General features: G+C 46.5%; 2 protein-coding genes across 6 annotated transcripts in view; one reads left to right on the top strand and one right to left on the bottom strand.

The window, feature by feature from the left end:
- Nucleotides 1-1,586: 1,586 nt before the first annotated feature.
- Nucleotides 1,587-17,040, bottom strand: GTF2H4 (general transcription factor IIH subunit 4). 3 transcript variants are annotated; one of them, XM_079963669.1, is made up of 14 exons: nucleotides 16,902-17,040; nucleotides 15,487-15,623; nucleotides 12,654-12,758; nucleotides 12,259-12,390; nucleotides 10,922-11,018; nucleotides 10,109-10,197; nucleotides 8,759-8,870; nucleotides 8,588-8,656; nucleotides 7,511-7,594; nucleotides 6,763-6,895; nucleotides 4,896-5,026; nucleotides 4,622-4,669; nucleotides 3,389-3,467; nucleotides 1,587-2,289 (listed from the first exon to the last, which is right to left on the bottom strand). In XM_079963669.1, the coding sequence occupies exons 2-14, from the start codon at nucleotides 15,615-15,617 to the stop codon at nucleotides 2,117-2,119; spliced, it is 1,383 nt and encodes a 460-aa protein (XP_079819795.1). In that variant the 5' UTR covers nucleotides 15,618-15,623; nucleotides 16,902-17,040; the 3' UTR covers nucleotides 1,587-2,116. The 3 variants fall into 3 exon arrangements, with proteins under 3 accessions (XP_079819795.1, XP_079819794.1, XP_079819796.1); XM_079963668.1 differs by having other exon boundaries at nucleotides 16,791-16,948; XM_079963670.1 differs by lacking the exon at nucleotides 16,902-17,040 and having other exon boundaries at nucleotides 12,654-12,786; nucleotides 15,487-15,595.
- VARS2 (valyl-tRNA synthetase 2, mitochondrial) overlaps nucleotides 17,025-26,338 on the top strand; it is a 34,938-nt gene continuing 25,624 nt past the window's right edge. For 2 of the 3 annotated variants that reach the window (XM_079958633.1, XM_079958632.1), the window contains exons 1-10: nucleotides 17,025-17,148; nucleotides 18,754-19,130; nucleotides 20,203-20,287; nucleotides 20,486-20,586; nucleotides 21,087-21,208; nucleotides 22,355-22,421; nucleotides 23,078-23,175; nucleotides 23,568-23,649; nucleotides 24,745-24,864; nucleotides 24,956-25,067. In XM_079958633.1, coding sequence (XP_079814759.1) covers nucleotides 18,852-19,130; nucleotides 20,203-20,287; nucleotides 20,486-20,586; nucleotides 21,087-21,208; nucleotides 22,355-22,421; nucleotides 23,078-23,175; nucleotides 23,568-23,649; nucleotides 24,745-24,864; nucleotides 24,956-25,067 — 1,066 coding nt within the window. In that variant the 5' untranslated portion in view covers nucleotides 17,025-17,148; nucleotides 18,754-18,851. Of the gene's footprint in view, nucleotides 17,149-18,753; nucleotides 19,131-20,202; nucleotides 20,288-20,485; nucleotides 20,587-21,086; nucleotides 21,209-22,354; nucleotides 22,422-23,077; nucleotides 23,176-23,567; nucleotides 23,650-24,744; nucleotides 24,865-24,955; nucleotides 25,068-26,338 lie in introns of those variants that run through there. The other variant, XM_079958634.1, reaches the window with a different exon arrangement.

Genomic DNA, 26,338 nt, shown 5'->3' with positions numbered 1-26,338 from the left:
ACCTCAGTGTCCGGGTAGAACGATGGGGGTGGAGACGCTCCTTCAGGTATACTGGACCGAGGCCGTTTAGGGCTTTAAAGGTCAGCACCAACACTTTGAATTGTGCTCGGAAACGTACTGGGAGCCAATGTAGGTCTTTCAAGACCGGTGTTATATGGTCTCGGTGGCCGCTCCCTGTCACCAGTCTGGCTGCTGCGTTCTGGATTAGTTGTAGTTTCCGGGTCACCTTCAAAGGTAGCCCCACGTAGAGTGCATTGCAGTAATCCAAGCGGGAGATAACCAGAGCATGCACCACTCTGGCGAGGCAGTCCACAGGCAGATAGGGTCTCAGCCTGCGTACCAGATGGAGCTGGTACACAGCTGCCCTGGACACGGATTTAACCTGTGCCTCCATGGACAGCTGTGAGTCCAAAATGACTCCCAGGCTGCGCACCTGGTCCTTCAGGGGCACAGTTACCCCATTCAGGACCAGGGAGTCCTCCACACCTGCCCGCCTCCTGTCCCCCAGAAACAGTACTTCTGTCTTGTCAGGATTCAATCTCAATCTGTTAGCCGCCATCCATCCTCCAACCGCCTCCAGACACTCACACAGGACCTTCACCGCCTTCACTGGTTCTGATTTGAAAGAGAGGTAGAGCTGGGTATCATCCGCATACTGATGAACACCCAGCCCAAACCCCCTGATGATCTCTCCCAGCGGCTGCATGTAAATGTTGAAAAGCATGGGGGAGAGGACAGAACCCTGAGGCACCCCACAAGTGATACCTAAACCTATCTATGCCATTTTCTGCCAATACTGCACTTGTTATTTTGTAATTACCTTTATATCTCACCAGTGGCGTGCAGTCAGTGGACGAGGGGGACTAGGATAGTCGCCTAAATTTCCCCCTGGTGCCTCCTTCTCAAAGCCCAGGAAGCTTCTGCCTGGTTCAGGAAATGAGGTGTAATGTTCACAGGCAGAATGTCACACATGTGACATTGCTGCTGCCCCCTGCCCACAAGCTGCAACCTATGGCTCTGTTCCCCTATGAAAAATTCACCACAAATCACTGTATCCCACCTTTCATCCAAGGAACTCAGCCTGGCACTGCAAAAATGAGGAAGGGGTTAAGCCAGGCACCCCAAACTTGGCCCTCCAGATGTTTTCAGACTACAACTCCCATCAACCCTAGCTAACAGGACCAGTGGTCAGGGATAATGGGAATTGTAGTCCCAAAACATCTGGAGGGCCGAGTTTGGGGGTGCCTGGGTTAAGCCAATCCTGTGTACTCTTACTCAGAAGAGCTGAATTGAGGGGGGTGTATTTCTAGGTAAGTGTGTGCAGGATTGTAGTCTGAAAGCCCAGTCACCCACTCACAAGGGAGCAAGCCCAGACGGGGTAAAATACATTTCACCCAGACTACTCATTTTTTTGTGGGTTACTTTCCATGGCTGATTAACCACCTGGCCCAAACAAGGGTTGATTCAACTATGGCACATAGTCCAGAGGAAGCACATTTGCCTGTAGTTCTTGACCTCTCTTAGGGTTTCCTTGATGTACTCTCCTCCATAACATGAGGAGAGAAGGGAAAGGAACCCATCTAAAATAACTTCCGATGTGGGTGTTTTATTGCTACTTCTATCGCAATAAAAACATTACAAAAAAGAGGCTATTTACAAATCTGATCCGATGATGTTACCCTGCTTGATCCGGGTTTTAGATCAACTTTCCATTTAAACGGCGTGAGTCTGTTCCAAGTCCATGCTGGCACCCTGGCATGTACATTTTAAACGGTGCTTAGTTGTCTTAACCTATTCCGTATCAGCAGTAGCCCAACTGGAACAGCAGGGCCACATCCGCTCAGAGAATGAGTGGCAGCCGTCAGCCGGCAAGCTTTAGCCACTTCTGTTAAGAGGAAGCTGAACCTAGAGACATTTTCCTGCTCCTCTTAATCAGTTCTTGACTGGAGGGGGGGGTCATCAGACAACCCCTACAAAACCTTCTTCTCCTTCTTCTCTGTCTCTCTGCTACTCCTTGACAGTTAGGGGCAGGGGGGATGCAGTTAACACCCCCACCCTGTTCCCAGCAGAACAGTGCAAGGAGAGAGATCTGGGAGTGTCGGCAGTTCCCCGGCCTTCAGGAACTGTGTTTCTGCCGCTTCCAGAAGCGCTTGACGTCCGAGTGGCCGGCGGGTGTCACCACCATGAGACGTTTGGCCGGGTTCTCGAAGACAAGGACCCCCAACTCCTTTGCGTGGTTGCGCAGCAGCTCAAAGTCGACCTGGGACAGGAACTGGTTGTAGAGGACACCTGGGGAGAGAGAGGGAGCAGGAAGACATGGTGAAAAAGCACAGAGGAGAGCTCAAGAGTTTGAGATGCGAGGAGAAGATGGGGAGGCAGGCAGAGAAGGGTCAGGGAAAGGAACAAGGGAGAGGATTGAGGGGGAAGATGGTGGATGCAAAGAAGGGGGGGGATGAGAACCATGGTGGATTTGATTTAAATCAATTCGATTTAAATCACTAGTCAGTAAGACTTGATTTAAATCGCTCTCTTTTTACAGAAAGACTCATTCTTGCTGGCATAATCTTAATATTTACAACCAGAGGAAGGTTCCGTTTTTGGAATAATAAATTTTTAGAGTACTTTTTACAGCGATATCAAAAATTACTGATTTGGTTATACTCTTAGAAATACATAGACAAATAATTATGTAATTATTGTGAGGTTTAATAAGTTAACTATCTATATTGGGACCACTTTTCTGCTGTACTTTATTGGAAGGAGAAAAACAATCATTTCCTTAATAACAATTTAAAAAAATTATTTAACTAAAACAATAACATTGTAGCATATGTATCCATGATTGTTAACTGATGTGGTTAAACAATTTTTCCCTCTTTAATGAGTTTTAGCACACATGAAAAACTTAAAACAAATCCTTATTTCCTGATGAATAGCCTTTGTACTATAATGTAACTTAAATAGAAAACTATCTTTAGAAAGATTTTTTCCTCAAAAAGCATGTTATTTTAAAAATCCAATTTAAATTTAAAAAATCCGATTCAAATTAAAAAAAACTTGATATATTTTTAAAGAAAACATTGATTTTTATCCACCCTGTTGAGAACACAACTGGTGTGCTGCTCTTCTGTGGTTTCCAGAATCTGGTATTCAGAAGCATTGTTGCAAAAGAGGAATGAGCGCTTGATGTGAAAGGAGGAAGAAAAAACACAACATGGGGGAACCCAGAAAGGTGGATCTGAAGCAAGAAGGAAGTTGGGTGGGATGGAAGAGGGGAAGATAATCTGCCAGAACGCAGAGATATTTCCACTAGAGATACGCCCCTTCTCTTCTCTATGTTCTTCTCTCTATTCCATCCCACCGGGGTTGCTCACCAACAGACACTCACCCTCAGAGAAGCGGAGTCTGTCTCGTTCCAGCTCCCACAGCCGGATCTGATCTGTGATGGTGGGAGGCAGCACCGGGGTCTATGGGGCAAGACATCAGAGAAAGAGTCAGGGACGCATATGGAAAAGACAACGGGGAAAACAAAAGATGATCAACCGTATTGGCCTGAAATATAAGCTTCACTTTCCCCCCAAATTCCGACCGTGAAAAGTTAAAGTGCGGCATATATTCACAACCTTACGGTATGCAGCCAGGAGCTTGAGGAAAACAGCACCAGGAACAGTGAGGAATGCGTTGGCTTATATTTGGGTATTTTATATTCCCCCCCCCCCATTCTAAAGGTGCAGCTTATATTCGGGTCAATATGGGATTTCTACTGCTGCAGCAGCAGAGGCTTCCATTGGAATCTCCTTAGCAGAGGTTACCCAGAATCCTCAAGGCCACATTCCAATTTCTCTTGCCAACATGTGACGCCCATCCTTAGCCTTTCATAAGAAGAGCCCCGCAGGATCAGGCCCAATGACCCATCTAGCCCAGCATAATGTTCTGTCAGTTGCCATCCAGATGCTCATGGGAAGCCCAAAAGTGTAGCCTGAGTACAACACTATTAATTAACAATAATAAAATTATATATGGTGGTACCTCTGGTTACGAGCTGAATTCATTCCGGAGGTCCGTTCTTAACCTGAAACTGTTCTTAACCTGAGGTACCACTTTAGCTAATGGGGCCTCCCGCTGCCGCAGCACAATTTCTGTTCTCATCCTGAGGTAAAGATCTTAACCCGAGGTACTACTTCCAGGTTAGCGGAGTTTGTAACCTGAAGTGTCTGTAACCTGTACTGCCCTTTGTCTGTAGACCTCAGGGCGGCTCACAGCATAAAAATATTCCTCTCCCTTATAATATGCAGAGAATAATATGTGCAAAGAAACCAGAGAGGGGAGCTGAGGAAAGTCCTTGGGGGAGGGAGAGAAAAAAGGGGGGAAAGTAAATGGTTATGCTGATTGATAATTTGTTTGTTAAAACTGTTCAATAAAAATATATTTAAAAAATAATAATATCTCTCTCCCGACTTGCGATTCCTGGCAACTGGTATTCTGCCTCCAAACAGCTGAGCTGGAACATAGACTTATCCCACAAAGTCATAAAAACAGCACCAAACCCTTTGGAAAGGGAGGCGTGATCCTTTAATGCAGCGATCCACTGAGTGACCACACCCTGTGCCGTAATCCTCACCTGTTTAAGCATCACAGAGTGAGCTCTGGTACGTAGGAAATGAATGATCTGTGAGAGAGAGAAAAGAAAAAGGGAACAAAGTAGAGCTGGCCTTAATACTATTTGACTGACACCATTACTTGACCGCTTCTACTATTCCCAGTTGTGGCTTCGTCTGTGCTGGGAAACATCCCAAGGAAGGGGAGCCTAACCAGCCCAGTAGACAGAAGTGAACCACACTCTGCTAGGCTCCCTTTAAACTGGTTAACCCAACAGCCTCTCCCTGGTTCCCCACCTGGTCTGCCGTGATGCCATTGGCGATGGCTTGCTGCACGCTCTCCCGGGTGACCTGAGCCACCACCAAGTTGGGGAAGCGGTAGAGCATCTCGGAAAAGAGGGCGATGAGCGCAATCTGTAGTTCGGAATCTGGAAACCAGGGCAGAGAGAGAGAAGTCAAGAGCTTAACTTTTGAAAGTAAGTACACCCCTTCTACCCAGAAAATGTCTAGCAAGCTCAGATTTTTTTGGTGCGTGTGAGATAGACAAAAAGTTACTCTGCACATGCTCACATGCACTCTCTTTTAGTATTATTTCACATTGAACCTAAGAATGGGTGGTTAATAAAATAATAATAATAATAATAATAATAATAATACTAATAACAATAATAATAATAATAATAATAATAATAATAATAATAATAATAATTTATTTATACCCCCCAACTGGCTGGGTTTCCCCAGCCACACTGGGAGGCTTCCAGCAAAATATTAAAATACAATAATTCATCAAATATTAAAAGCTTCCCTTAACAGTGTTGCCTTCAGATGTCTTCTAAAAGTCAGATAGTTGTTTATTTCCTTGACATCCGATGGGAGGGCGTTCCACAGGGCGGGTGCCACTACCGAGAAGGCCCTCTTGTCTGGTTCCCTGTGAGAACCTACCCTGCCTGCAGAAGGTCTCAGATTCAACCTCAGGCATTTCCAATTACAACAGCCTCTGTCTCCCAGAAAGCTGATGCCAGTAAGAGCAGCCAACATTAAGTTTAGTGGACAAACAGTCTGACCTAGGAGCTTCCTAGTCCTGAACTAGACCCCGGTGAACCTGGCATTCACAAAAGCCCTCCAAGAGGGAGGATGAATGTCCTGAATAATTAGTGGCTACACACCATGGTCTCTTCTCCGTTTAAGTGCCATTGGGTTACAAAATCAGCATTATCATTTTGGATCTGCAGAGGTTCTGGTGGGGAGGCCCGCAGAACCACAAACAAGAGGACCATAGAAAGCTGTCTTACACCGTCGCTCCACCGAGCCATTGAGTTCAGTATTGTCTACCAGGGTTTCCCAAACTTGGGTCTCCAGCTTCTTCTGGACTACAACTCCCATCATCCCTACCTATAGCAGGACTGGTGGCCAGGGATGATGGCGAACTGTAGTCCAAAAGCCGCCAGAGACCCAAGTGCAGAATTCAGCGGCCAGGTTGCTCACCGGAGGAAGACGGTTTGAGCATATTACACAGATCCTGGTCCGACTGCACTGGCTACCAATTAGTTTCTGGGATCAATTCAAAGTGCTGGTTTTGACCTATAAAGCTTTAAACGGCTCAGGACCACAATACCTCAAGGATACCTCTTTCCATATGAACCTACCCAGACCCTGAGATCATCTTCTGAGGCCCTCCTTTGTGTGCCTCCTCCTTGAGAGGTCCGGAGGGTGGCAACACGAGAACGGGGCCTTCTCTGCAGTGGCTCCCCGTCTGTGGAATGCTCTCCCCTGGGAAGTTTGCCTGGTGCCTTCATTATACACCTTCAGATGCCAGTGAAAAACGTTCCTTTTTAACCAGGCATTAACCGGGCATTTGATTGATCTGGGGTTTTTTTTGGGGGGGGGAATATTGGGTTGTTGTTTTTATTAGGTATTTTGTGGTGTTATATCTTGATTTTATTCTGTGAACTGCCCTGAGACCCCCAGGTGTAGGGCGGTATATCAATTCAATCAATCAATCAATCAATCAATCAATCATTAATAATATGGGAAACACAGATTAGCTGGGGCTCTCCAAGGTTTCAGGCAGGGGACATTCACAGCCCAACTTGGAGATACCAGGAATTGCACCTGGGACGCATGCAGAAGCTAAGATCCACCCTGAGAGTCAGCCTCTGACCTGTGTAAGCATAGATCCTGTAGTTGGTCTCCACAATGATGAAGCCCTGGTAATGGGTGTCCACTGCGGTGCCCGAGATGCCAGAGGAAAGGTTGATAGCCAGCCGTGTGGGATAGTAACGGCGAGATTTCCTCTGGAAAGGGAGAAGGACGGATAATGGCAGCAAGGCGCATGCAGGCTTGAAATCCCTCGTACCTACCTAACTCTGCTTACAAGTGCCACTCCAAACTTCCACTGTCAACTCATTTAAGTTTCACATCTTCGCAGCAGGTCCTCTAAAACGTTCGGTTCCCCAGCCTACAACAGGGGGTACAACTTCCTGCTGTTTCTTCCACCCTGTTCTTTCCCGCATATGATCTAACTCAGCCAACGTCCTTGGGGGGTCTTAGGTAAAGGTAAAGGGACCCCTGACCATTAGGTCCAGTTGTGGCCGACTCTGGGGTTGCGGCGCTCATCTCGCTTTATTGGCCAAGGGAGCTTCCGGGTCATGTGGCCAGCATGACTAAGCCGCTTCTGGCAAACCAGAGCAGCGCACGGAAATGCCGTTTACCTTCCCGCCGGAGTGGTACCTATTTATCTACTTGCACTGGTGTGCTTTCAAACTGCTATGTTGGCAGGAGCAAGGACCGAGCAACGGAAGCTCACCCCGTCATGGGGATTCGAACCGCCGACCTTCTGATCAGCAAGTCCTAGGCTCTGTGGTTTAACCCACTGCGCCACCCACATCCCTTGGGGGGGTGTGTCTTACCTTTCTCTGAAAGACGAGGCCAAATTCCCGAAGGTGCTGGAGGAAATTCAGCAGAGACTCGCTCATCCCTTCCACAGAATAGTCCTGGGAACAGATGGGTGGAAATGGGGGCTGATTTACTCACACACACATGGTGGGGGGGCACCACTTGGATCATTCAATGCTTTGTGCCTGCCAGCCGAATCAGGCCAAACTACTGAAAACCACAGGAGGCAACGTGAAATTTCTCTCTGCTGCAGTGATGATAGCGCATTCACACATGCAGGTCAACATCACCGCCGGATGCTGTCGATATCAAGAACCTGCATGTGTGGAAGAGCCTACGGACATAACACACTTAACCATGCTTTGTTTTCCTGAAGCCCAATATAAACACCACTTCCAAGTGACTAAAGCTAAGAATGTGGTATTCTGGTATGAGGAGGGAGATGCAATCTGGTTTTGGAAAAAGCATGATTCATGCATTCCCCGCCCCCAGTCTTATAAAATCACAGAGCTGAAAGGGGGCAAGGACTCTTTTTCAGTCCAAGGTTGCCTTCCTCTCTGGGCAACCGTCCAGGCTGAAGCATATTCCCTTGAGGTAATGTAGCTTATGAGGGGGAAGTTTTTAAGAAGGGACACAATAGAGATTTGTCAAGTTAAAATAGGAAAATAAACAGGAACCAATCCTAAAAGGCATCTGGGGAAAGGGGAATGTTTTCCCTGCAATGCAGAATTATGGAGTTGACCCCTCCTATCCTTTTGCTCCATGCTTTAGAGGCTCCAGTAAAAGAGTGCTCCCCCCTTCCAATATCAACAATCACAGACCCTATGATCAACAGGGGCCACTACTGTTACTGCCTGTATAGAGCTGCGGGGCCTCTTCCGTGGTGGCTCCCTATCTCTGAAACGCCTTCCCTTGGTAAGCTGTGCCTGCCTTTGTCCATGACAAAGGAGGAATTGGCTGAAAGACCATGCTTCCTGGCAGCCCTGAAATTCTAAATACGTACGGGGTATGCTTTTCCTTGTATTTTCAATTGTCCTGTTTTGCTACTTTGCTGTTTGCCAAACTGGGAGCTGATGGGAGAAGATGCTCACCTTGCCGAGAGTGGAGAAGCTGAGCTGGAAGAGAAAGGAAAGAATCTCCACCAGATCCATGCCCCGGGTCTGTAGGGGGAAGGAAGAGGTGGTTAAAGCACAACAGGGAGATTGCCAGAGACGGGGGGGGGGAGGGGCAAAGACGGGGAGGTTGCCCCCTCTTCTCCTCACCTCAGCCGACTGGAGATACTGCAGCATGAAATACCAGAGCTGAGATGAGGTATCCAGCAACAGGAACTGGAAGCCAGAAGATGTGATGCAGGGAGGCTCCCCAGGTTCAGAACTAAAGAGGAAACACAAAGAGGCTGGAGGAAAACAGAATGAGGTCCTCCTCTGTGGTGTATTTAGGTCTAGTAGCTCCACCTGGTACGCAGGCTGAGACCCTACCTGCCCGCGGACTGTCTCGCCAGAGTGGTGCATGCTCTAGTTATCTCCCGCTTGGACTACTGCAATGCGCTCTACGTGGGGCTACCTTTGAAGGTGACCCGGAAACTACAACTAATCCAGAATGCAGCAGCTAGTCTGGTGACTGGGAGTGGCCACCGAGACCACATAACACCGGTCCTGAAAGACCTACATTGGCTCCCAGTATGTTTCCGAGCACAACTCAAAGTCTTGGTGCTGACCTTTAAAGCCCAAACGGCCTCGGCCCAGTATACCTGAAGGAGCGTCTCCACCCCCATCATTCTGCCCAGATGCTGAGGTCCAGCACTGAGGGTTTACTGGGCCGAGGCCATTTAGGAATTTAAAGGTCAGCATCAACACTTCGAATTGTGCTCGGAAACATACTGGGAGCCAATGTAGGTCTTTCAAGACTGGTGTTATACGCTGTATGCTTCATTAACTATTCTCAAGTAGGCGGTGATTGTGGATTTTAAAGCCCACCAACAACATGCAGTTATCTATAAAAGGTAAGATAAAGGACCCCTGGACAGTTAAGTCCTGTCAAAGATGACTATGGTGTTGTGGAGCTCATCTCGTTTCAGGCTGAGGGAGCTGGCACTTGTTCACAGTTTTCCGGGTCATGTGGCCAGCATGACTAAACCACTTCTGGCATAACAAGACACCGTGACGGAAGCCAGAGCGCACGGAAACACCGTTTACCTTCCCGCCACGGTACCCATTTATCTACTTATACTGGCATGCTTTCAAACTGCTAGGTTGGCAGAAGCTGGGACAGAGCAATGGGAGCTCACCCTGTCGTAGGGACTCAAACTGCCGACCTTCTGATAAGCAAGCCCAAGAGGCTCAGTGGTTTAGACCACAGCGCCACCTGTGTTCCTATGCAGTGATCAGCACCACCATTGCCACATGGTTTGTTATGTTGCCCCCAAGGTGTTCAAGTCAGTGGGGCCTGCCAACTAGTGGCCATTCTTTTAAGAGTGACATGGCTTGTGACTCCTAATCAGACAGGACCAGTACTGAGAACTGCGCATGGGATGCTGAGATAGCTTCTTTTACCATTCATTCCTACTCCCTCAACCCCATAGTTTGTCTGCCCCCTTCTTCTTTGCCACTTACCTCTTCATCAGTCCGGCTTCAATCAGTAGCTGAGCTAAGTCCTGGCTCACGGCTGCACTTGGAGAGCCCACCATGAAATGCAGAATGACCTAGGAGGATGCAGAAAAATGGAACCGGGTGGGAGACAAAGGGTTTGCCCAGACTGGTTCGCCACTGGAAACAGGCCCTGGTGCATCCACACTGTTCTACCACAGCTATGGCAAACGGCCATATGAGGTGGCGTCTCCAAAAGACTCTTACAATGGAACCCCGTCCTCGCACCACAAGGACAAACAAAGATGAGGATATTTATAGCAAGAGTAATAAAAAGAAATCGTTATTTAGGGGAACTGAATTTAATTCTAAATTATATTCCGGAAACGTGGAAGATTACAAGGGGTCAAAAAAATGGATGTACCGTGCCATATTAGAAGCAAAAAAACTTTTTTTGATGAATTGGAAGAGGCACAAAAAGATTCCATTGAGCACACGGATTGATAATATGGACAGACTAGCTACATACGAACGAATTGCATGTCGACACAAATTAAGAATGGATAAACATGAAGAAATCTGGAAGAAATATTTAAGCGATAAGGCAGAAAGTGGTGGGAAGTAGGGGGAGGAGAGGTGAGGAAATATTGATAAAAAGGTGTAGTCATAGGTATATCAGTATTCAAATATGAATTGTCAAATTGTGTTATTATGGTTTTTGTTGTATGTGTTTATTGCTGTTGTTGTTTGTATTGAAAAAATGATTAAATGTTTTTTTTAAAAAAAAAACAACAACAATGGAGCCCTGTAACAGAGCACAAGGACAAACAAAACACTCACCTCCCACCTCTCCTCGGCGTACTTGTCAAGAGACGGGACATCCCGGGCGTGCTTATCTGGGCCCAGCTGGCCAGTGTCATCAGACCAGGCCATACCTCTGCAGAAACAGGATGAGATGCAAGGAATGCTGCTGGACAGTTATAGAGCCAGCAGAAAGCCGCAGGAGGGACAGAGCTTTCTCAAAGCCATGATCCCTGGCCGTAGAACACGAGAGCTGGCATTCTGAAACCCGGCCGCCATTGCCTTCCACAGGTATGAAAGCGACAATGTCGTTCTCAGTCAGAAACAGACGGTTGTAATCTACGTGCTCTTTTGCTCCCAAACATCTTACCATCCACATCATGGTCAACTGTGATCCATGACATGAAATGCTCCTCCGGCTCTCAGGGGCAAATCCCAATACAGTACTTCAAATCAATCACATTTGCTTGGTTTGTTTTGCTTCTAGTAATCATGGTTTCTTGGAGGGGAGATTGACGAGGAATACGCAGCATGCCGTTCCCAATCACTGATTATACCAGGGTTTCCCAAACGTGGGTCTCCAGCTATTTTTGGACTACAGGTCCCATCATCCTTGACCACTGGTCTTACTAGCTAGGGATGATGGGAGTTGTAATCCAAAAACAGCTGGAGACGGAAGTTTGGGAAACCCTGGACTAGACGTAATCATGTCTGTGCCAATGCCAGCATGAGCATTAAACGGTGGCTAAAGCAAACCATAAAATTGTGGTAATAATAATAATAATAATAATAATAATAATTCACATGCAAGAAGGCAAGTGTCTGAAAAACCCATGGTTTGCAAGTCACCCCGTTGTATCTGTGTGGGGCCGTTAGAAAAGAAGTTTTCTTTATGTCATTGCTCTATTTATTAAGGAAAGCATTCCTAATTGCAATACAACTAAAGCACATCAGTCAGAGGCCTAGTTTGCGCTTAACACCTAACCATGGTTTGTTTTGCAAATATCTGATTGGTCTGAATGTCTGAATCCAGCCCTGCTGATTAACAGCAGTTTGTTTCCTAGAAACAAGGTGAACCCATGGCTTGTTGCTGGCTTGCAAACTGTGCCTTGTTTTAACTGTTGTTTGGCGTTATGCCTCAGTTAACCCATCCCACCCCAGAACCTCATTTGCTACAGAGATACAAGGCAAGAGCAGCTTAAAAACAAACGCGAGTGTAGAAGAAACAATCTGCGGCTTGTTGAACAAATCAAGGTTAAAGCAAACTATGGTTTAGCGTTGTGTGTGAACACAGCCACAGACGGGATTATCTTCAGTGCATTAAATGCACCGAGCCCCTGCCTTGGTTCCTAATTCTCTCCATGGCTCTTGCTTACCCTCCCAGCAAAGCGATGCGCAGGTTCTCCTTAAAGATGGGGTTCAAGACGATTCCTTGGAGGCCGCCAGGGAGCAGCTGTGTGTGCCAGAGCCGCAGCCCCAGCAAGACATCCGAGCTTTCATCCTGTTCCCTGAAAGGCAAGAAGCAACTGTGAGCTAAGCTGAGTGCAAAACCGGGCTCCGGGGAAGATAAGGATCAGCCGGGCTGTTCCCTTGTTGAAGTGAAGAATGCAATATATGAATTGGACCAGAAGATACTCAGAAACTCATTTGTGTGCGTGTGAATCACTAGGCCCCCACAGAACAGCGGCTTGGTTTCTCTTGCTGTTCTGATACTTCGCTACACAACCCAAGCTTTTGCTTCCACACTGTCCTGCCGCAACCAGCAACTCACTTGGTGAATTCCTTCTTGACCCATGAGGCCACAGCGGCCTGAGGGAGGGGCTGTTCCAGGAAAAGCATCCTCATGACGTAGTTCTTGGCCAACCCTGGCAGCTCTCTGAAAATGCAAGAATGCAAGGACAGTGCTGTGAACACAAAATAAAATAAATAATAATAATAATAATAATAATAATAATAATAATAATAATTTATACCCTGCCCATCTGGCTGGGTTTCCCCAGCCACTCTGGGTGGTTTCCAGCAAAATAGTAAAATATTCATTAAATATTAAAAGCTTCCCTAAACAGGGCTGCCTTCAGATGTCTTCTAAAATTAAGATACAGTGGTACCTCACGTTACATACGCTTCAGGTTACATACTCTGCTAACCCAGAAATAGTGCTTCAGGTTAAGAACTTTGCTTCAGGTTGAGAACAGAAATCGTGCTCCGGTGGCGCAGCAGAAGCAGGAGGCCCCATTAGCTAAAGTGGTGCTTCAGGTTAAGAACAGTTTCAGGTTAAGTACGGACCTCCAGAACGAATTAAGTACTTAACCCAAGGTACCACTGTAGTTGTTTATTTATTTGACGTCTGATGGGAGGACGTGCCACAGGGCGGGCGCCACTACCGAGAAGACCCTCTGCCTGGTTCCCTGTAATTTTGCTTCATAGTGAGGGAACCGCCAGAAGGCTTTAAAGGTCAGCACCAACACTTTGAATTGTGCTTGGAAACATACTGGGAGCTAATGTAGGTCTTTCAGGACTGGTGTTATGTGGTCTTGGCGGCCACTCCCAGTCACCAGTCTAGCCGCATTCTGGATTAGTTGCAGCATTCTGGATTAGTTGCAGTTTCCAGTTCACCTTCAAAGGTAGCCCCATGTAGAGCGCATTGCAGTAGTCCAAGCGGGAGATAACCAAAGCATGCACTACTCTTGCGAGACAGTCCGTGGGCACGTAAGGCCTAGCCTGCGTACCAGATGGAGCTTTTATAAAATACTTTCACACCATAATGCAGGGGGTGGCTAATCCGAGGCCCTCCAGACATTTCTGAAAAACAGCTCCCATTTTCCTTATCCTTGACTCTGCTGATGAAAAACTGATGGGAACTGCAGCAACATCTGGAGAGTCAGAGATTAGCCACAGCATCTCCTGGTCAGAAGGCACCATTAAGAGTTGACTTTAGGGATGGGGAACTTTTGGCCCTTGAGATGTTGCTGGACCACAATTCCCATCCCTCTTGACCGCAAATGGTCCAAAAACGTACAGAAGGCATCAAGTTGGGGAAGCATGAGCTGGAATAAATTGCTTAAAACACACAGATCAATGCGTGGACGTTTTAGCGTGTAGCGAAACTGCTTTCACAAGCGACGCCAATCAAGTATTTTAAGCATCTACTTTTTAAAAAACTTGGAAACATGCTACTGTTTATTTTATTTATGTAATTAAAAGATTTTTTATATAGCACCCGTTCGCATAAACTAACAAGGGCAATGTGCAATATGAAATACCAGAAAACAATACAAAATATAATCATGGGAATGACTGGCTCATCTACAACAACAACCTGTTGGAATAATACTACTAAAAAAAAGACTCACCTTTTCCTGTTCTTGTGAATGGATGCAATTAAATACTAAAAGCACAATTTAAGCAAGACACCAGAATGCACATACAATAAAATACAGTGGTGCCTCGCAAGACGAAAAGAATCCGTTCCGCGAGTCTCTTCGTCTAGCGGTTTTTTCGTCTTGCGAAGCAAGCCCATTGACGGCTTAGCGGGTTAGCGCTATTAGCGGCTCAGCGGATAAGCAGCATAGCGGCTTAGAAAAAAGGGGGGAAAGTCGGAAAAACTCGCAAGACATTTTCGTCTTGCGAAGCAAGCCCATAGGGAAATTTGTCTTGCGAAGTGCCTCCAAAACGGAAAACCCTTTCGTCTAGCAGGTTTTTCATCATGTGAGGCATTCGTCTTGCAGGGCACCACTGTAAAATATCTGCACATCTTGTTTACAGCAGGATTCTCACCCAGTGCAGGCAACTTTAGAGAATCAAGGATTCATGATTCAGTTAAGATCAAGCCTAAGGCTGTAATCCTAACTCCACTTACCCAGGAGTAAGCCACATATAAAAAGGACTTACCATATTTTTCGTCCTATAGGGCGCACCGGCCCATAGGACGCACCTCGTTTTGGGGGGTGGGGAATGAATAAAAAAAAATTATTCCCCCCCCAGCCGTGGCTGCCACCCCAAGCCTTGCACACGCCTGCCCGAAGCACGGGGCACCCTCCGGAGGGCTCCACGTGCTTCGGGCTGTAGGCTGCCGCCCCAAGCCTCGCGAGCCCGGCGGGAGCTCCTGCCGGGCGCGCAAGGCTTGCAGACACTCGCCCGAAGCACGGCGAGCCCTCCGGAGGGCTCCCTGTGCTTCGGGCAACAGGCTGCCGCCCCAAGCCTCGCGCGCTCGGCGGGAGCTCCTGCCGGGCGCGCAAGGCTTGCAGACACTTGCCGGGGCTGCAGGCTGCTGCCAGCAAGCCTTGTGAGCCCGCAGGAACTCCCGCCGGCCTTGCAAGGCTTGCGGATAGCTTCCTGAAGCCTGGAGAGCGAGAGGGGTCGGTGCGCACCGATGCCTCTCGCTCTCCAGGCTTCAGCGAAAGCCTGCATTCGCCCCATAGGACGCACACACTTTCCCCCTTCATTTTTGGAGGGGAAAAAGGTGCGTCCTATGGGGCGAAAAATACAGTACTACTGAGTAAGCATGGTTAAGCTTGAACTGTTTGGAAGTAAACTGATTCTTTTATCCCACCCTCCCCACTCTGGCCAGCACCCCAATATTTGGGAAGGGGGTTCTCACTCACCGAAAGACGGCTAGGCATGTGGCAGGATGGTTGTAGAGCCGGTCTAAGATGCCAGGGCTGAGGCCCCGCAGGAATTCATGAAGGTTCTTGCATTTCAGCTGTACCCTCTGCAATTTCATCACCGACTCCATAGTAATCTACAGGAGGAAGGAAGTTTTAACAGGGTTTTTTTTTTGGAGGGGGGATTCTGAACCCAATTATTATCAGCACAGGTAAGCACCCTATTGCGAATCATTGAATTGCAGAGTGGGAAGAGACCACAAGAGTCAATAATAATAATAATAATAATAATAATAATAATAATAATTTATTTATACCCCGCCCATCTGGCTGGGTTGCCCCAGCCACTCTGGGCAGCTTCCAACAGAATATTAAAATATAATAACCTATTAAACATTAAAAGCTTCCCTAATCTAGTCCAATCCCCTGCAATGAAGATCTTTTGCCCAATGTGGGGCTCGAACCCACGACCCTGAGATTAAGAGTCTCTAGAAGAAAGTATAACAGTCTGAGCTTGGCCTGCTATGCAGAACATAGACACAAGTAGGGACAGGATCTTTGCCCCTGTGCAACATTGCAAGCTCATTCTTCTTTTTCCAGATTCCTTACCCGCCTTTAACCAAAAAAGTCCCAGATCAGGTTACAATAATATGTGATTGCTTACTGGGTTTTTTAATGATTAAGTGCAATACATAATTCTGTTCCACACACACACACACACACACACACACAAATACATTATTATCGGTCAATATAATATATAATCAGATAAATAAGGGGTGTTCGTTTAAAATAATATATATATATTTTTATAAAACCACAAAACAGAACAACAAATCTGCATGACTATATGCAAGCTTAATATCTTACAAATACAAAGCCCTTACCTTGAGGCGGGAACCAGCTCAAGCAATAAAAGAATATTCCATATTTCTAATCAGGAAGTCTCTCCTCCCCCTCCCTGCCGGCCTCAATTGCCCTTACAGTACTTCCACTAACAGGCTGCGATCCTACTCAGCCGGGTCTACTCAGGAGTAAGCCTCACTAAATCCAACGGGAGCTACTCCTAGGCAGCAACTGCTTGAGAGCCACCTTGGAAGGGTGCTGATTTACCCTGAAAGCCTGGATAGCAATTGCACCGATCGTTGCAAGACATTTGCAAAAAGTCTTTTGCAATTTATTGGCAATGCATGCGGCTTTGTGCTTGTACTTCCCCGTCCCACAACTAATTCCCAGCCAGTCCAGTCACCTCGAGGAACCCCATCTTTCCTTTCTGCAACGTCCCCTTAGTCTGCAATCCTCACCTCGCTCCCGGGAGAGTAAGTCCCATTGAATTCAATGGGGCTTCCTTGTGAGCACGCGCTCCCAAAGCTGCAGCGCTGCGCTCTCTCCACGAGCCTCGATCCAGACCTCACCTCGCATGCATTTTCCCGATCTTCAGCTCCTCCGGATTTCTCTTGGCTCAGACAACCCAGCAAAGCCCTTCCTCTTCCTAGGGCTGTAAGCTCCCGTCATGCATTTCACACGAGACAGACAGGAAACCCGCCAGAGAGAGGTCGCGGTCGGCCTCTCGCTCTGCACGTGAGCTTCTTGCTTTCCCCCTCCGGCTGCAGAAAAAGCCGCGCGTCCCCTTCTCCCTTTTTGCAGCGGGTGCCTCTGAAGGTAAGAGTCTCTTAGGAAACTTAATTGCAAACATGTCTCTTTCGATCTCTGACCTGATCGGAGTCGTTGCCTCTCCCCGCCCCAGTATTTCAGATTGACATTTTCTTTCTGAAGCGCAGAGTTGTTGTTGTTGTTGTTTTTTGGCACCGTGGCTGTTTCCTATTTTCGGCATTGATTTCTTATTTTTTTTGCTCACCGCAAGAAAATGTCTCAAAGTGACTTGCGAATGCCATAATGTGTGAAAAGAACATGACAGTCTGTTTAAAAAGACACAAAGAAAATGCAACAAATGTCCTTAAAGGATCGGTCAAGACCATGGCAGATTTCAAATGATTTTGTATGTGTTTTGGAAACCTGTACCTTATATTGTATTTCATTGTGTTGGCTATGTTTGAAGCAAGAGGAAGAACAAGCACACTAGTGGCCAAAACTGGAAACCTTTTGGAAAAAGGGTATTTTTGAGGTTTGATGGCTCATAACACCACTTTTTTTTGGGGGGGGGGGGAGTAATACCATCAAATTATATATCAATGGGAAGTTAATTTATTGAAGAATGTAATGCAACAAAGTTTGTTCAATTATCTGTATTCTATCAAATGTTATAGCCAAATAACCAGAAACGGGAAGCACAAATTGCTTAGGACTTAGGTTGATATGCAATAGCTTTCCTTCATTTGAATGTAGCCAATGAGCATGAGTGTTTAGAGAGCCAAGTGGGTGTTATGAGCCATCAATCCTCGGAAATACACTTTTCCCAAAAGGTTTCCAGAATTTTGGCCACTAGTGTAGGTCCTCAGCGTGGAGAGGATGGAGAAATGCTATTTGGTGACAAAGAGAAGGCAGAATTACTCCGTACCTGCCTTGCCCCCGTCTTCACCCAAAAGGAAATCTGAAACGTAAAAAACTTCCCTATGTCTAATGGCAGAGAGCAGAGTGCACTTTTCAGAAAATTGTCATATTTCTGTCTGGTTGGGTGAGAGGGAGGGTTAGGCATCTTTCTTGATGGTAAAATTTCCTAACTGCCCACCGAAGAAGGATTCAGCTTGTGCCATAGAACAGGGGTCAGCAAACTTTCCGCGCCTTGGGCCGGTGTCTCCAGCGCTGATTGCGTGGAGGGCGGGGGAGTGCGTGCCCATATGTGTGTGCACACGCTATTTCTGGTGCACTTCCGGGTCGGAGGAGCACCGGAAATAGTTTGTGCACATGTGCACGGGCCTCCTCCAACCCGGATGTGCATCGCAAATAACGCATGCGCAAATGGGGCAGCCACGCAGTGCAGCACCGGTAAGAGCAGGCGGCGGGGGTCACTGCGGGCCGGATAAACGAGTCCCTCGGGCCTTATCCGGCCAGTGGGCCTTACTTTGGGGACCCCTGGCCATAGAACCCCCTCCTGCTCACCTAGAATACTGAAACGCCCACTAGTGGGCGGTAGGGACCAGGTTGACAACCCCTGAGCTAAACCATTCAGTATTACATTATTGCATCCACCAAAACTTATTTACAATGTTGAATTTATCTTAATGCTGTCCGTGTTTTCAAATGTACAGAATTCCACCCCCCATATATTCAATAAACATTTAGTTTGCTTGGTTTTCTTTTCTGCAGGTTCCACCCACCCACCGTGCAAAGACGGAAAAGAGAGCTTATGGCACTGCGAGACAGGTAGATGCGCGAGAGGTGTGCTTCCCATGCCTGAGAACTGAATGCGTCCAATTCCAAGCATGCCATTGCCCCAGTACAATGCTGGGCCTGTCCGGCACCTGTGTTCTCTCTGCCGTCTGCTTCTCTGGGCTGAGAAGAGGCGCTGTGGGGCGCCTGGCGTTTGGAGGTCTTACTCCCAAGCGAGGAAGCCTGAAGGAAACCCGACGGATCTCCATAGCCAAGCAGGGAAAACGCCCCACCTGAAAAATAAGGCAGAGAAACAGAAACGGCAGCGGGAGAGGCTGGAGGCCATTGAAGCTGGGCTGCTTGCTGGGTCCAAGGTGAGGCGGTGCTTGGAGGACCAGCGACGTAGATGTCCCCACTTTGGCTAATTATTTAATAGGGGAGAGTCGAGTGAGGAAGAGCCGTTTCTCAGAGGGAGAGCATCTGGTTTGAATGCTGAGGATCTCCGGTTCAATCCTCAGCAGGATTGTTAAAAGTCATGATTTTTAAAAAATAATAATTAAAAATGGATTTTTAAAATTTAAATTGGATTTTTTAAAATTTAAATCAGATTTTTTAAATTTAAATCGGATTTTTAAAAATAAAATGCTTTTGGAGGAAAAATCTTTCTAAAGATAGTTTTCCATTTAAGTTATATTATAGTCCAAAGGCTATTCATCAGGAAATAAGGGTTTGTTTTTAATTATGTAGCATGTGGTTTTATATGCAGTGTTTAAATTCTTTGGTAAATGAATTCCATTAATCCATTCGCAATGTCATGCTCTTCCAGAGGTCTCTGTAAGATTATTTGGGGCAGTTTTTCTAATGAGAATATATTATCACAGAGGCTTGTTTTTGCAGTTCTCAAAAGTGTGAAATTGTGTCTGCAGAGATAACATGCCTTTTCTTCAAAGGAAAAATGCTATAAAATAAACATACAGAGCTGAGGGAAAACCCTTAATCCCATTGTTCTTTTGCAAATTTATATACACAGAATCAGCCCCATACCTCTTAAATGTTAAGTTCCAAGAGGTTCAATGAATAGATTGTTTGGAGTGGAATAGATCTGCACAAGTAGCTAAGTGTGAAGCCGTGAAAATGAAAGTGCAACCTTGTGAGCAGAATACTCCACAAGTCTTGGGATCTTTGTGTAATAATTGTGCAAGTTTATTATTCCAAAAATGAAACCTTCATTTGGTTGTAAATATTAAGATTATGCCAGCAAGAATGAGTGTTTCCGTAAAAAAATGATTTAAATCAAGTCTTACTGACTAGTGATTTAAATTGTGATTTAAATCGATTTGATTTAAATCAAATCCACCCTGATTCTTGGCATCTCCAAGTGGGACTTGCGGAGCAAAAGTATGAGCCCCGCCCTGAGAGCCATCTTGTCTCTGCTGTATTTTGCAGGAGCAGCAGCCAAGCCAAGCCAGGGGCCGAGCCTTGAAAAGCACCGTTCTGTACGACATCCCAACTGCAGCTGGAGAAAAGAAAGGTAACAGTGGGGGAAACAGAACTCCTTGCCCTTTCCATAGCCTCCTGCATCTGTCTGTTGGGAAGCTGGTAGCTTCAGAATGCTGGGTTCCACACCTTGTACATTTTGTACAGATCAGTTCTGGGATTTAATGGAAATACGCATTACTGGTTTTTTTTATTTAATAACAGGTACCCTCTGTTGCATTCTTTCCCACAGATACCTCGGCACCGCTGCCTGTCTCGTATAGCCCACGCTATGTTGAAGCTGCCTGGTATTCCTGGTGGGTGAAGGAGGGATTTTTTAAACCAGAGCACCAGGTAGAAAAATTGATGCCGGAAACAAGTGGTTTTAGGTGGGTTGTGCCGTAAACAGGCGAACCAAAGGTGTGCTGCCCTTGAGAGTTGACAGATGGCTGAATGGCAGAAATGATGACCCCAGAGGAACACTAGATGTAATAATCAAAGGGCTGAAGTTAACAGAAAAGTAGGTTTTGGTGAAGAGAAACACCTTGATAGAGAGTTTGACAGTGGAACCGATGACTTACAGCTGTCAAGCAATGACTTCCAACACCTGCTGGGAATGCACTAACTCTGGATTATTTTCATCCATCACGGGGTTTAACTCAGTTGCACACAAAAGCCTCCTCAATCCTGGGATTAGATGGGCCTTAGATCCTTGCCTGCAGGTCTCCCCTTACTTTTTTTTGCCAAACCTTGAAATTAGCGGTTCTGCCATGGTACCCTGATGGTGCAGTAGCCACCAGGCTGTTCTGACCTTGGACGCTGCTGATCTCTCTTCCTGTTTCTCTTTCCCAAAGCACCTCCTGCCCCATCGGAAGCCAGAAACGTTTTCGCTCTCTCTCCCTCCGCCAAACGTCACGGGGTCCCTGCACTTGGGCCACGCCTTGACCGTGGCTCTTGAAGATGCTCTGGTACGTTGGTAAGTGATGCTCCGCGTGGTCAGGTGGGTACTTTGCCTCCAGCAGCCGATGGCTCCCCTGCAGCTTCGTGTTTCTCGCTCATGTATTCATTTTTAGATTTATAGCCATCAAACCCCTTAAGATATAAGGGTGAGTGGCTTGCAGCAGGTATACGAATATGCATGAGGGGGGTCTGCAGCTCATGAAAAAGAGCCCGTGCTTTTGATATAAGGCAGCTTCCTTGGTTCCAATGGGCAGTCTAAACTTCTTTTATCCGGACCACATTTTCAGAATAAAAATTTGCTGACACCACGCTGAATTTTCCATTGATAAGAAATGCATTGGAAAACAAAAAGAAACAACGGCTAGCAGTGTTTGAGTCATAAGAGCATCAGTTGGTGCTCTTGCTCTCCTTTTGAAAATATATTCTCCCAATAAAAAATTATCTTGAACTACACTACACCGAAATATTTAAATGTTTCTCCGATTGTACTTGAATCTTCCCCGCCACACTTGCCACATTCTCCTGCCACATGGCTGTGGCGTGACACATCCTTTGAGAACCACTGGTTTAGAGAGAGGGGTCCACCATCTTGAATGTATCACAGCCTGATTTACGGGGCTTCCAGAATTCTCTTGGGGAAGCCATGACTGTTTAAAGTGATATCCTAGTGTTCTCTTATTCCTCCACCAAATGTGGATGGGGCATTGGCCTGATCCAACTTAGAACTCTTCTAGTATTCTTAACTTTTGTACAGAAGGATGTGTTCCAGCTATGCCAAATTCATAGGTTTCGACAGGCACACCTATGTGTAGGCATCTGTCTCCGTCCAGGAAATGGGGAGGCATTATTACAGAGCAGGGACATGTTCCAGCAAGGCAAAAGTGCTTGAGGATGTTGCAGAGCATGGCATGGCCTCAGCAGTGTGCCAAGGGTTAGGCAGAGAGGGCTGGTGGCCTGAATTTGGCCCCGGAACCTGAGGTTCTCCGCCTACATTGTAGAGCCTGTGCTCTGTCCTTGGGATCTGCTTCCTCTTTATGCTGGTTTTTTGGGGGGGCAGCTATACTATCTCTAGAGGTGCTGGTTCTGATCTGACATCAGGTCACTGTGTTTAGCAGCAGGGCAGTTGCTGAGTTCTGCGTTGTGGTCTTTCCATGTCTTGCAGGAAAAGAATGCAAGGCTATAAAGTTCTGTGGGTTCCAGGGTCCGATCATGCTGGGATTGCCACTCAGGTGAGATAATAAATAAATAAATATGTTTTATTTATACCCCACCCTCCCCAGCCAGAGCTGGGCTCAGGGCAGCTAACACCAGTAAAATTACAGTAAAAACATAATAGGGGAAAAAACACAATTTAAAATACAGGTTAAAAATGCAGCCTCATTTTAAAAGTAGCCCATAGATCAAAACCAAAAGGGGAGGGAAACATAAGGGTCAGACTGAGTCCAAACCAAAGCCCAGGCAGAACAGCTTTGTTTTGCAGGCCCTACGGAAAGATGTCAAGTCCCACAGGGCCCTAGTCTCTTGTGGCAGAGTGTTCCACCAAGTCGGGGCCAGTACTGAAAAGGCCCTGGCCCTAGTTGAGACCAATCTAACCACCTTGCGACCTGGGACCTCCAAAATGTTGTCATTTGTGGACCTTAAGGTCCTCTGCGGGGCATACCAGGAGAGGCGGTTCCAGGAGCATACCAGGAGAGGCTCCTATCGCATGGTTCCCCATTCCTGACACGGAAGTAAGTCCCACTTTACCTAATGGGGCTTGGTTCCTAGCACGTCGTCTTAGGATGGTAGCCTTAGAGGGGGGTGGATTGAGAGTGTAGGGTTCTAGTCAAGTTTCCTGCATGGGCTGCATTCAGATTCCCGTTGTTTTCTACTGCTGTCTGGCCAGGCTGTGGTGGAAAGAAAGATCTGGAAGGAGAGGGGAGTCCTCCGAAAAGAGCTCAAGCGCGAGGAATTCCTCCAGGAGGTCTGGAACTGGAAAGAGGAGTGAGTATCTGAGGGACTCAGGCCATTTGCCTTAAATGAAGGCGGCCCTGTTTAGGGAAGTTTTTAAATGTCTGATGGTGTATTGTTTTTAATATTCAGTTGGAAGCTGCCCAGAGTGGTTGGGGAAACCCAGCCAGATGGGCGGGATATAAATAATAAATTGTTGTTGTTATTTTATTTTATTATTATTATTAAATGTGGGATAGGGGGGCGGTCCAAGGATAGATTGAGGAGTGTGTGGAAATTGCATAAAATGGAATGTGCTTTACCTTAAGGCAAGAGCAGGTTTGTTTCTTGCATGGCAACCAAACAGAAAAACCTCCTTTTTGTTCTTCCTTTTACCTCTGTACATAAAAGGTTTGCTTTTGTTCTGCTTTTTCTCCTGAGATCAGGAAAGGGAATGAAATATTCCAGCAGCTGAAGGTGATGGGAGCCTCATTGGACTGGGACAGAGTCTGTTTCACCATGGACTCTGTGAGTAGCAGATTCTGAAAATGCAAATATGGTTTGTATGTAACGATGTGTGTTATAGGAATGTCAGTCTGTGGTTGATTCCTTTGGTTTCTGATGCCGTGTCAAGTTCTGCTTCTTTTGTACTGTCTCTACGTGAAACAAGAAAGATATAAATAGGTAGCATTTTGGAAATTGCAATTGTAAATACAGTGGCACCTTGGGTTACAAACACTTCGGGTTACAAACTCTGCTAACCTGAAAGTAGTACCTTGGGTTAAGAACTTCCCCCCATGATGAGAACAGAAATCACACGGCGCAGCAGGAGCAGGAGGCCCCATTAGTGAAAGCTCGCCTCAGGTTAAGAATGGTTTCAGGTTAAGAATGGACCTCCGGTAAAAACCAAAAAGTGAAGTAAAAAAAGAATGGGAGTGCCTAAATGCATACCTTAAAAGTCAAGGTTCGAGGACAGAAATCTGGCTGAGTCTGGAATAACCTTGTGAAGTGAAAGGATAAGAAAGAGGGATTTATATTTAGATGTTAGGATAGAGATGATCAGGAAAACAGGAAGACACAATGAGAGATAAAGGAGGTGCTGTGGGATCGGTGGAAGTCAATGTTTGTTTTCCTTTTTAGTGTTTATATTATTAACTTGTAAGATACGGATTTGTTTTTTGTTTGTTTTTTGAATGTTAGTTTTTGTGTGTTGTGTATTGATATTTTTTGTGTTGTTGTTGGGTGGAAAAATACTAATAAAATTTATATATTTTTTTTAAAAGGGAAAAAAAGAATGGACCTCCGGAACGAATTAAGTTCGTAATCCGAGGTACCACTGTATGAGCAATGCTGTTACAGTTGCCAGAGCAACATATCTTTTTCTTTTACCTCTTCGTTAACTTCATTGTATTAAATCTGAATATAAATAAAGGTGTGTTCTAAGGGGAAATGGTGGATGAAAATAATGCAAATTTCCGTGGATTTCAAGTAATTTGCAAGCTGATGCAGAAACGGGTGCAGACTGCGGCTTCCGTCGTCGTTGCTGCTGCTACAGACTGGCTATAGCTGCCATCATTGTTTCTTTGCCTCCTTCCATCATTACCACAGCTCTTTCCTTCTTAGGGCTTCTCCCAAGCGGTGACTGAGGCCTTCGTGCGACTGCATGAGCAGGGCCTGGTGTACCGGGAGAGGCGTCTTGTGAACTGGTCATGCGCCTTGCGATCGGCCATTTCTGACATTGAGGTGAGTGGGGAGGAGTCTGGCGGCACACGGTGGCTGGGAGAAGGGGGTGCTCTTTAGGACCAAGGTGACTCATGGATGGTGTCCCTGTCAGGTGGACAACAGGCAGCTCAAAGGACGGACGGAGCTCTCTGTGCCCGGATTCCAAGGCAAAGTGCCGTTCGGGGTCTTGGTGACATTTGCCTACAAAGTGGAAGGAGAGGATGGTGAGTTAACAGCGGCAAGATGTCGTTCCTGTTGCTTGTTTTTGTATCTTTCTTTTTTATTTATGTTGAAATGGTTTGGTTTGGTTGTGTATCTTTGAATGTTCTATCTACAGTCGTACCTTGGAAGTCAAACGGAATCCGTTCCGGAAGTCCGTTCGACTTCCAAAGCATTCAAAAACCAAAGCGAAGCTTCCGATTGGCTGCAGGAAGCTCCTGCAGCCAATCGGAAGCCCCGTCGGATGTTCAGCTTCCAGAAGAACGTTCGAAAACCGGAACAGTCACTTCCAGGTTTCGATTGTTCAGGAGCCAAAATGTTCGATAACTAGGCTGTTCGAAAACCAAGGTCCGACTGTATTGTGTTATGACTACTTTTGTTATTTTGTAATGGTGCATTTTTTATGTTGTAAGCCACCCTGAGCTGTGGAAAGGTGGCCTACAAATAGTAGAATCATGGAGCAGAGAGGAAGCTGGTAATAACCTAGATATGAACTTGAATGGGAACAGTTTAAGGTCAGCTATGTTCACTGCTATTTTTAGTCTTTTGATTTTGAGTTTCCACCTGTTTCAATCGTGTTAGCCTCTTTCAAGGCCTTCCTTTACATATAAACAAACAGAAGGCTGTTGTCACATTTGCAATCCTGCCCTTCCTCCTACGAAACTCAAGGTAGCCACACTAGGGGCGAGGTGAGCCTGCCTGCTTTTTACCCTTGCAACAGCCCTGAAAGGTAGGTTAGCGGAGAGATTTTGGTTCAAGATCACTGTGCTTCACAGCTGAGAGATGCGAAGGACCCTTATCGCCCTGTTCCAAGGCTTTGTCTGCAGCGTTGAATGCGGTCAGGTCCAGGTTGAGACACGCTATCTTTTCGTAGACGTGGAAGATGCCCTCCCAGCTGTGTTTTACAGGGAAAGTCAGTTCTTGGGACTCTTGGATGTTTCAGTTGGCAACCTATTGATAAAAAAACCCACAGAATCTCTAACAATCGATTGGTTCTCTTTTGTTACCGTATTTTTCGCTCCATAGGGCACACCAGACCATAGGGCGCACCAAGTTTTTAGGGGGGGGGGAATCCCCCCCCAGCCCCCAAAAGCAAAGAAGCCAAGACATCTGTCTTGGCTTCCTCTTTAGCCACGCGCAACCTCTCCAGCTGGGAGAAGCTGCGCGCAGCTTTGTTTTTAGCTGCGGGGCTGGGACGGAGGAAGCCCGAGCTTCCCCCAACCCCAGCCCCCAAAACAGGCAGTTATCCGCAAGCCTTCGGAGCCCGGTGGGAACT

This window comes from Podarcis cretensis, assembly GCF_951804945.1.
Source record: "Podarcis cretensis genome assembly, chromosome: 2".
Lineage (NCBI taxonomy): Eukaryota > Metazoa > Chordata > Lepidosauria > Squamata > Lacertidae > Podarcis > Podarcis cretensis.
Note: the sequence above shows the minus strand (reverse complement) of the source record. Positions and strands in the feature narration are given on the sequence as shown.